The sequence below is a fragment of the Thamnophis elegans genome, chromosome 11 (genome assembly GCF_009769535.1).
Source record: "Thamnophis elegans isolate rThaEle1 chromosome 11, rThaEle1.pri, whole genome shotgun sequence".
In the NCBI taxonomy this organism is placed as follows: Eukaryota; Metazoa; Chordata; class Lepidosauria; order Squamata; family Colubridae; genus Thamnophis; species Thamnophis elegans.
In genome coordinates this window covers 16060248-16071642 of record NC_045551.1, presented here as the reverse complement: position 1 = coordinate 16071642, position 11395 = coordinate 16060248, and the positions used below count along the sequence as shown (strand labels likewise).

Below are 11395 nucleotides of genomic sequence, written 5' to 3'. Positions count from 1 at the left end.
TACTATGCTGTTGTAGTAGATTTCTTTACTGAGCAGGTTTGACTAGATGTTCAAGATCCCTTGCAATTTTTGTATTCTTTGATTTAAAAAGAATTTCCTTGGGAAAACAATTATAATAATAAACTTCTAACAATTATGATATAACTAAGCAATAGTTTGATCCATTTAATTCTCTTTCAAATGTATTCTTTTAAAAGTTCCTAACTGCAACTGAATTGAAGCTACGATCCTTTGAAAGCTTCTGCTGTTTTCCAAGAACTTTCCTTCCCTCCGCTTTAGAAGGCCTTTCTTTCCTAAAGCATCTCCACCATGCCATCTACCCTCCCGGGCCTAATCTTGACGGTCGCGCCTAAAACTGCAGACTGCTGCTGCTCCGAAAGCGCGGTCCTCCCTTCCAGTTCTACTGCCCTCGCGGGCGTGGCCGGAGGCGATAAAGCGAGATATTTTCTGCCGGAAGCCTCACTTGCTGCCTCGTTGCACTGCGGATCGATTGAGCCTTCGCCGACGCCATGCCCAAGTGTCCTAGTTGTCAGAAGGAGGTCTATTTCGGTAAGGGAGAACTACTGCCCCTTCCTCACTTCAGGACAGATGCAGCCGGGATGGAGCAAGCAAAGAAGGGACCAACTATCGGAACCAATTCCGAAAAGCATCTGAGAGACTAAAATATAAGGTCTTCCCCGCAGCAGGCGTTGCGTGTGAATCAAGGCTGATTCAGAACAGAGATTCTCGGGGCTGGTAATGGCTAATCTCGAAGTAGAGAGAATTTGGGCGCGCTAGAAGAGCGCCCCAGATCCTGGGAGCTCGCTGTAGTATCTGAGCTCGAGGTCTTCTGTACAGCATAGAGAACTTGGGAGACGCAATTTCGATTAGAAAAGGGCACCGGCTTCAACTTCTACTATGTTTTTCTCGATTTCTCTATAGTTTGTGTTGTTGTTGTAATCTGATCCTAACTTTTTGGTGCATCTCAGTGCATTGAGAATTATTGTCTCACACATTTGCACGCGCCACTAAACGATTTTAGTATACCAGTCCTAGATTCCATACTTTGCACTTCTAGAACTTTAAAAAGTGTCTTTCCTTTCTTAGAATGATAATTTGGTATTCCAACTCCAGCGGAGGTTGCACAAGAATAAATAAAAATGAGATCCAGACAGCTGTGAGGAAAGAAGAAATATTTATTCCTAAAAGCAACCGTTTTGCCTTTAGGGGAAGTCCAGAGAAATGGGGCACAGCAACCCAGTCTAATAGGGAGCTTGTCCTGGGTGTGGAAGTGCTGATTCTAGGGTGACACTTGAGGGTGTGTGTGTGTGTGTAGGCATATCTATGATGTTTATTCTTGGGAATATACAGTTGTGTTGGGAGACCTAATTTAATTAACTCTAATTGTGTTTGTAGACCTATCCTTTGATATGTGGATTCGGTCTGGGTATTTGGAGGCTTGAGGAAATTTGGGTAAAATATTTTCCGTTTGCTATTTTTACTTGATTAATTTAGTTTCAGCTTGACTCTCAATTACGGTATTTAGTGGAGACACTGATTCTCAGACCATTGTGGAATCTCTTAATATTTTAATAGAAAATGGAAACAGTATAAAGATAAAATATATTTTAATATAAAGCTTCTCATACCTTAAAGCGGAAACGAGAGTGTCAAATGAAAAAAATGGGAGGGGTGGAGATTATAGCCTGTTGCAGGAGGAGAGAGGAAGTGTGGAGTAAGAGAATGGTACTCAATTTATTTAAACTGCTTTGTGTGTTTCTAGATTCTCCTAAAAGACCTAAAAGAAGTCTCAGTGTTGTCTTGCTGGCTGAGCATCATGAGAGTTGTTGTCTCAATTAATGTGAAAAGTGCCAGACTTTGGGATATCGTAGAGGGTTATAAAAATAAATTTCAGGCTATCTAAAAAAGCCATATTTGAGGGTTGGAAAGTGCCTTTGATTGGATCTAAAGTCCAGTTGGAGCTATATACCTGTTATCATTATAAAAAAATGAAGTATATCGTGGTTAATGCTTGACTATCACTTTATAAATATATTTTCCAGTATTTCTGATAGAGTGGCTAAATGATATAAAATTTGCTTGAAGCCAATAAGAAACAATATTAAAATAGCACAATCAACTGTTCTCGGAGACATCTCTTGGAGAACATATACTTGTGGAACCTATGTGCAGGAAAGTTAGGCCTGAGAAAGACAAAAAGACAAGAAATAAGAAATGCTAGTTGCCAATTGCTATCACCTGAATTATAAATTCCTAGTGTCTTTAATTTTTACCAGTAGGAGAAGGGAGAAACAAGTATTTAACAGGGATATAATATTAAAGTTCAGAGACTTTTCATGCCAACAATATAGAATAGGAAGTGAATCTTGTAGATTTCATAATAGATGGAATATCCTAGATTCTAAACCAGTGTTTCTCAACCTTGGCGACTTTAAGTCCTGGGGACTTCAACTCCCAGAATCCCCCAGCCAGCACAGCCAAGGTTGAGAACACTGTTCTAACACCAAGAATTAATTACTTAATTAGTTTACATACACAATGCAATACTGTAAATTAGGCAAACCAGAAATATAAAAAGATCAAGGTAAATAATTTCTCCAGCTTTCAAATTGAAAAGTGTATATGTGTGTGGGCTCAGTTCATGCCTTAGGCAAATCTGTGATATTTATGATATATGGCTTGACACTGTATTAATCTAGATTTTTATTGTTCGTAGATTATACTTCAGAGTTAAGTGCAATCTGTACACACTAGATTGTAAATTATTTACAAATCTTACTTAGCCTTAGCATGCTGTCCAAGCCAAGCAAACGCATCAAGTTTGTACAGGTCCATGGCAATATTTCATGGGTGTTATGTGAGGGAATCCATGAGTTTGTTGCAACATGTTTTTACTGTACATTATTCAGAGCTACAGCATGCATCTTGGAAGACATTGCAATATCAAATTGGTGGATACAATTTAATATGATATGAGGAACCTTGAGATTTTATCCTGGTGTATTTCTTTAGTGCCAAGTACAGTTTTAGAACATAAGAGAGTTAGCTTTGAATATGTCAAAGCCCATAAAATATTGTCTGTCTGTCTGTCTATCTTCTGCCACAGCACTTCTTAGGAAAGTTGCTGTTTGTTTTCCTTTGCACATAATGGGGCCTTTTGAACAGAAATGAGTAATAGCTGTTCAAACTTATTTGCTGTCATAGAACAGTAAACTAATGCTACCTTTGTCCACAATAGCTTTGATTTCAACCTCTTAGTTATATGTTATGTTTATCTTAAGTAAACATTCAGCAATACAATTCTTGTTATAAAAATATGTAAACATAATTAGTGAGAGGAATACATGCAACTGAAGAAGATAAATAAAGTAAATAAAATGCTTAAAATTAACCCAAAGGGTTCCCAAATGAAGTTAATAGCAAACATAGAATGGGCAATTCTCCCTGGACATTGTAAGGCCATGACTAATGGCTGCAGTGCCTTCCTGAGCTGACCTAGTTCATTCCATACTACCTAATTGTTTTCTTTTAAAATACTAGGCATAGAAAGTCTTAAAGACCACCCTTGTCACAATGGAAAAAGCTGGACATTTTTATTGTTAAGTATTTTGTTTAATCTTTGTAAGAAAATTTAAACAGATCTGCAGTATGATAAAATGCAGAAGTACCCATATGTAAGAAAAGTAATATCTAATTATTAATAATCTACAAAAATAATCTAATTCTTTCCTCCAGACATTCAAGGCTATATAAATATTACTGTTATTTGGATCATCAAATGGTTGTGCTAGTGTACCATTATGATCCAAAAGTATTTTGCTGAACTGGGCTCATGTTACCGTGTTAAGCTGTCTGCTGTACAGTGCAGATTCAATTGAAAGCATACATACTATATATATATGGAACGAAAAGAGAAATGTCCTGACAGTAAGAACAAATAATCTATGAAAGAGTTTACCTTCCAGAGCTGTGGGTGTGCCATTGCTGGAAGTCTTCAAGAACAGAGCCCCTCCCAACCTTTTTGATTCCACGGACCTGGGTGGCAGCAGCTTCAGTGGTAGAAGGAGAGAATGGTTTCACACGTGCAACCTAAATCCTGTGCATACGCAAATGAAGCTTTGTGTGCTCGCCTGCTGTTTCAGCAGTCCAGTTACCAACAGGCAACGGCCCTGTCCACTGTCCGAGGATTTGGGACCTCTGTTCAAGAAAATATTGGGCAGTCATTTGTCCAGGATGGAATAAGGTCTCTTGCTTTGGAAGAGTAGAAGTTGGAGTAGAAGTCTTCCAAGGTTTCTTCCAGTGCTATGATTCTATGATCAGTTCTCAATATTTTAAATACGTAGGAAAATGAATGCCTGTCAAACAACTGTTCAGACACCTATGAAAGCATATTTTAGAAATCTGTGAAAGTACATATAAATGTTTTTCATTGTTCAGAGCAAAGTTGTTGTTCATGTCTTAAACTAGCTTGGAATAGATAAACAATGCTTTGGCAGCTTTCAGAATCTTCCATCCACAGTATGGAAGTAGATTAACAGTCTAGTCCACACAATAGTATGTATAGTTTAGAAATAAAAAGTTATCTTAATATTCAAGCAATGAGAATATTTGAATCCTAGAAAGTGGTTGTAATCCTGAGGCATTTGCAGAAAAAACCAAAGGAGACATTTTCCCACTGTTCAAATGATCCTTAAATCATTCAAAATTCAAAAACCAGTATCATTCCCTTCCCTTTCTCACCCCCACCCTTGTTTAAATCTCTTTTAAAATACAAGATTCCAGCAGGGATTCTCCTGCAGTAATTTGGGGGGTATTTATTATTTTTAAAATCTAGGTTTTGCTTTACCTTTGTTTTGTTTTTATTACTGGGAGAGTCTTGGATAAAATTGAGATAAACAACTTAGTCATTTCCTTGTCTTACCCAGCAATTTTCTCTATGGCAACTGTTGTCATGTTACTGCAATAAAAGAAGAACTGAATTATACACAGATTTTTAAAAGACTCTGTTCGAAGAATCTAACCAAAGTGTTTTTTTCTACATGGAATGGTTTAAGCACTTCCAGAATTTCCTTCACACAAAATATATAAATTGGTCATCCATTGATGTTGCACCTTCCAGAAAATAACCTGTTAAGTGATCTGTTCTCTGACCTTGCTCCCTTTTTCATGTCATATATTTTTTTCTTCTCCAAACACTTCTAAAGGTCAAGCCATCTCAGAATGTCTTTTCTTTCTGGAGCATGGTCCTTCTATGATTATATAGGTGAAACTCGAAAAATTAGAATATCGTGCAAAAGTTCATTTATTTCAGTAATGCAACTTAAAGGGTGAAACTAATATATAGATAAGACTCATTACATGCAAAGCATGATAGTTCAAGCTGTGATTTGTCATAATTGTGATGAATTATGGCTTACAGCTCATGAAAAACCCCAAATCCACCATCTCAGAAAATTAGAATATTACATGCATCAATAAAACAACAATTGTACATAGAGCAATATAGGACCTCTGAAAAGTATAAAGTATGAAGTGGTCCAAAGTCCTCTTTTCTGAGGAGAGCAACTTTGCATTTCATTTGGAAACCAAGGACCCAGAGTATGGAGAAAGAATGGAGAGGCCAATCAAGCACAGTAATCCCACGGAACCAGTTTTTGGTGCTTTTGGCAAAAGTTGCTCTCATCAGAAAAGAGGACTTTGGACCACTGTGCTTCATTAAGACCAGGGTCAATGCAGCCGTCTACCAGGAGATTTGGAGCACTTCATGCTTCCTTTTGCAGACAAGATTTATGGGGATGCTGACTTCATTTCCAGCTGCCCACACTGCCAAAAGCACCAAAACCTGGTTCAATGACAGTTGGATTATTGTGCTTGATTGGCCAGGAAACTCTGCCTGACCTGAACCCCATAGAGAATCTATGGGACATTGCCAAGAAAAAGATGAGAGACATGAGACCGAACAATGCAGAAGAGCTGAAGGCCGCTATTGAAGCATCCAGGTCTTCCATAACACCTCAGCAGTGCCACAGGATGATAGCTTCCATGCCACGCAGCATTGAGACAGTAATTGCTGCAAAAGGGGCCCAAACCAAGTACTGAGTACATATGCATGCTTAATATTTTTCAGAGGTCATATATTGTTCTATATCCAATCCTTGTTTTATTGATTGTATGTAATACTCTAATTTTCTGAGATGGTGGATTTGGGGTTTCATGAGCTGTAAGCCATAATCATCACAATTATGACAAATCACAGCTTGAACTATCTTGCTTTGCATGTATGAGTCTTATCCTCATATATTAGTTCACCTTTTAAGTTGCATTACTGAAATAAATGAACTTTTGCACGATATTCTAATTTTTTGAGTTTCACCAGTAGGCCTTACGTTCAGATTCATCTTCCTATAGTAGTCAAAAGTATTTCCCAACTAGCACCAAACTATAATTTTTTTCTTTACCTACTCACTATTAACATCCAGCTGAGGTTTTGATTATTATTAACTCATTCTTTCCAGACAACTCCCACTCAGTATGCCCCATCTTCAGGACATACTCAATCATCTTGCTAGCCACTAAATAACTTGTTTTATTATTTACAGAAATAGAAGATAGATTGGGGCTATGAGAAAAAGGATTTTTAAAAAAGTTCAGTTCTGCAGAAGGGGTGGTGACTGCATTCACTGACTAGATAATAAAGCAATGATAGAAGCAACAGCTCAAAAGCAAGCATATTTTGTGTTTGATAAAGTAGCCACAGTAATATCTCTCCTTCCTCTCCCCCGCCCCCCAATATTATCATAGCTGAAAAAAGTCACCTCCCTTGGGAAGATTGGCACCGGCCATGTTTGAAGTGTGAAAAATGCAAGAAGACCTTAAGTGCAGGTGGCCATGCAGAGGTAAAGTGGGACTACATGAAGACAACGCATGTTCTTGGCTTGAAGAAGCAGTTTTGTACTGTCTCATAGCTTAGTTCTTTTAGTAACTGTTTTCCTGTTCTTTTCAATGTTTACCTGTTTTATCTTAGCTATCAAACCATATAAAGGACAAAAAGAATGCTGCAATAGGCTTTTCCTATACCACTTTTGGGAATATGTTCTTCTGTAAATGGACATGTTCTCCAGTGATGCTTGGGGGGAAAAAAATCTGTGCAGAAAAGCTGGACAACAGATATCATACTTGAGATGTCTGTCCAAGTGAGAGGAACTTGGGGGCAAAAGCAGGCCTATAGCTCTTAATGTTAATCTGTTTCCCACTGCAAAGTACCTAGTACCTGCTTGCTTAACTTTGGGGAGAAATAAACTGGCAGCTACAGACTTTGTCTCTGCCTCCGTTCTCAGAAGGAGAAAGTAATGGAACAAAAATTTAAATAGACTTCCATCATATATAATTTTGTTTATGTTGCCTTGAGATATTTCTCTTATTTCTTCAGCATGAGGGGAAACCTTATTGCAACTACCCCTGCTATGCTGCATTGTTTGGACCCAAAGGTAAGAGCAAGTTTATTCTATAAACTACCTACCTACCTAACCTACCTATCTACCTACCTACACACACACACACACACACACACACACACAACACACACACCTATTATAGATAGCCACCCAAAGTTGTATGATAATGAGATGGACACCATAAAATTAAATAAATACATAAAAATTATAAATGCATAGTATTTATATCTGGCATCATTCTAATAGCAATAGCAGTAGACTTATATACCGCTTCATAGGGCTTTCAGCCCTCTCTAAGCGTTTTACAGAGAGTCAGCATAGTTGCCCCCAACAATCTGGGTCCTCTTTTACCCACCTCGGAAGGATGGAAGGCTGAGTCAACCCTGAGGCCGGTGAGATTTGAACCGCTGTCTAGCAGTAGCCTGCAGTGCTGCTTTAACCACTGCGCCACCTTGGGCTCACTGTTGGTGTGCCACATCTGAAGTAAGGATCAGAAGGCCAGTCAAGTAAATTTCTACAATGAGTTTAGAACAGTACATTTGTTCTATGCCATTGGCTCATTTACTTCCATGTTTTGTTAAAGTCTGCTTAACAACATACGTTATTATTTCATGTGCTTTCTACATATATTTTGTAACAAATGTTTCCTTACATAATGTTTTTCTAAACAAATTTTGAATTGAGAACTCAACCATAACATTTGAAGCATTGTCACTGTAACATATCTGAGAGATGATTCATTCCGAAATTCTATGTACGGCATTAGGATTGAAATATAAAAAATCTTGGTTAGATGGAATACTTTTGCTATTTAAAAAAATAGCATAAATAAATCCAAATAAAAAATAGCATAAATAAATATAAGGGATTTTATGTAAAAACTAGCTATTAAAATTATATACTGGGCAATCCTATGTTGTATTGTAAAATGCTTCAGCTTTCTAGCAGTTCAAAAGCCCTGTCTGGCAGTTTTCATGGTCACCATTTTTTAACTTCTTAATTTTTCTTTTCTAAACCATGGGAAAAAAAATATTAAACTAGGCCAGCAGCTGTTCTAATTCCCCCTGGGTCAGTAGCATAACTGAAGTCTGTGAAAGATCTGCAAATCTTTTTGCATTCCCGCCCTTTGCCCAATTACCTCTGATATTTAAGGCTTTTTAAGAGATTTAAGAGCGATGAAAAATCAGAGAGATTAGCTGGAAGGGACAAAATTCTAGTATGTCTGTTTTCTTCTTAAGAATGGAATCACCTTAATGACCTTGGAAAGGGAACGCTACCAAATCCTATAAGACCCAGTAATTTTCCCCCTTATTTCCCTGTTCAGTTAAAATGTGAATTGTGGTTTGGTATGACGCTGGAAATCTTGCTATACTAAACATATTTTTCAACTACTTGGCTGAAGTTCTTGAAAAACAGACAAATATTAACAACACTGATGTATCTATTCATCTTAGATTAGGATTAAGCTTGCCAAACAGAAAGCTTGTTTTGATAACAATCCATGTTTTACAACAGATTGGGGGAATAATATTCCCCAACATGTTTCTATATGTTTCTAATAGGAAATTTTACCAAAGGTATGGCAAATTTCTGCAGAGTAGGATTTTTCCAATGTGAGGTGTCAGATTATCTTCAGTGCATGTTCACTAAGACAATGTCATAGAAGTCTTCCATTTGTTAAGGATATTGTTACATTTTTGCTGCCAAACTATAAATGTTATAGTCTTATTTAACCGGAAGCGTCAGTCTATTTAAATACATTCTTATGTCATCACTACAGAAAGAGAGCAGTTATAGATAACTCCTACCCAAAACAAAAAAAATATTTTTCCTCTATATCTGAACGGTATAGAACAGGGTGTCAAACTTGTGTTGTCACGGTATCATCACATGATGTATCACAACTTTCCCCCCCTTTGGCTAATCTGGGCATGGGCGTAGCCAGTGCGTGACACATCTGGCCTGCAGGCCGCGGGTTTGGCAGACCCGGTATAGAAGAAAGAAACATAGAGCTAAAAGATCTTAGCTAGCATTTAGCATTTTTTTCTGATTTTTTTTTTTCTGGTTCATCAGGTAGCACAGAAACCTTAGGTCTCCAAATACCTTATCTCAAAATGAAGGACAAGCACTTGTCTTGGACTGAAAAATGGAGAAGTGCCATTAAAATCTTTAATGCTTACATTAGTTTTTTTTTTTTAAAGGATTTGGGCGTGGAGGTGCTGAAAGCTACACTTTCAAATAAACTTAGGTGAGTCCCACTTTTCTATTAATAGCGTCATGATTAGAGAGCTACATGTAGCATTGTAGATTAAGTCTTGTTCTTTTGGTTTTGCTTATATGTTATCTTTTCCTTCTAGGAGTGGAATGATGAATTTTGGCTGATTCCAGCGGAGTTCATAAGAATACCACACTGTGTTTTTTCACTAGAAGTGAATATAATGAAGACTTCAAAAGGGGAGAGGGGGATGATAATTGAATGGAGGGTTTCCTGTTTAACATAAGTTGAGAAATATAATCATGTGGAAACTAGGAAAGAATAGCATTGGGGGGCATCATAGGAAAGTGTGGAAATTTTAAAAAAATCAAAGCCTGTTTTAGATCTTTCCTTTTATTCTTATTTTTCTAACTTACAAATAAAATCTTAAATCAAAAGAGGCTTGCAGATACCAATGATCAGAAAATGAACATAAACACCTGGGAAATGCCGTATTTACTAATGTTCTTTAAGAAAGGATATCCAAAAGTGTCTTCAGAATTATTTTTAGTGAACTAACATATAACGGTGGAAATGAATATTTATTGCATCCAGTGAAACTTTGCATTTTGAATTTATAAATTTGCAATTCCACTGAAATCCATCGGGGAGCAATTGGCTGATTGTACAATCAGAAACCAAATACATAATTCTGCAGAACATTGCTATATATTTGTGTTAAAAGAATTCTGAGAGAGGCTGGTTGTTCATTTTTACTCAGAATTAGTAAGGTGTTTAATTTACTGTACAATATATATTATATATTTACAGTGGGTACAATTGCAGTAGAAACAAGTTTACCTGACTCTCCTTAGCATCTTTAGCTCCTTTTGTCAATATATTTTTCCATGCCTATACTGCAAACTAGCAAGTCTAGGCCTCTGGTAAGGCTAATATGGGTTTGACTTTAATTGAAACTGAAAAGTGTGTGGCATAGCGATGGGATCCAAAATGGCCCAAATGTCAATTCGTCAATTATGAGATTTACTGACATTTTCATTTTACTTAAGTTAAACCAGATTATATGAAAGTAGTTGGCTCCAGTTAAGATGAGAACCTACTGTGCTGAATTAAAGAAACAATTATTTCCTATTCAGTACAGTTTTTCTAATTTAAACAACCAAGAATATTCAGTGACAGAGATGCGCCCCATTCTTAGTAAAATAATGCAAAAGACAAAACAAGTGAAGGCCATTCTGATTGGAATTTTAGCATTTGGTTTTCCTGAGTCTTTTGGCTTCAGATATCTCTGCCCTGGTTTGAATAAAGTATTTTCTTAATTCTTTTACTGACTGAATATCTTGGAATTGGATTTACCTCCATTTGCTACAAATCTTCATTTGTGTTCTTAAGAAAGATAAGCAGTCATTTATAACGGTTTTAACACATTTACTTTGCTCACTGAAATAAAACGTGCATCTAATTTCATCTCTAAGTATTAATTGCTTAATAAATTCATCAATGTTTTAAAAATAGAGGCAAAACAAATTAATACAAATTATACAGAACTCTGGATGTAATTCGTCAGTGGTTGAACTCCTCTAGAGTAGGCAGGTGTTCTCTTACCATTTTCTTACTTTAATTTGTATTCCTAGTCTGTATTTTAGGTTATGTTTTTGTAAATTGGCCTGTATTATCTTTTTGCGTGAAGACACATGCAAAGAATGAATTAAGAAGATCCATGCTC

At 36.8% G+C, this 11395-nt stretch overlaps 1 protein-coding gene across 1 annotated transcript; it reads left to right on the top strand.

Annotated features, from left to right (window-relative positions):
- The first annotated feature begins 509 nt into the window (after window positions 1-509).
- Window positions 510-10863, top strand: CRIP1 (cysteine rich protein 1). Its single transcript, XM_032226831.1, has 5 exons — window positions 510-549; window positions 1396-1426; window positions 6749-6896; window positions 7430-7487; window positions 9656-10863. Exons 1-5 carry the CDS (start codon window positions 510-512, stop codon window positions 9694-9696), a joined length of 318 nt encoding a protein of 105 aa, XP_032082722.1. The 3' UTR covers window positions 9697-10863.
- Window positions 10864-11395: the final 532 nt, after the last annotated feature.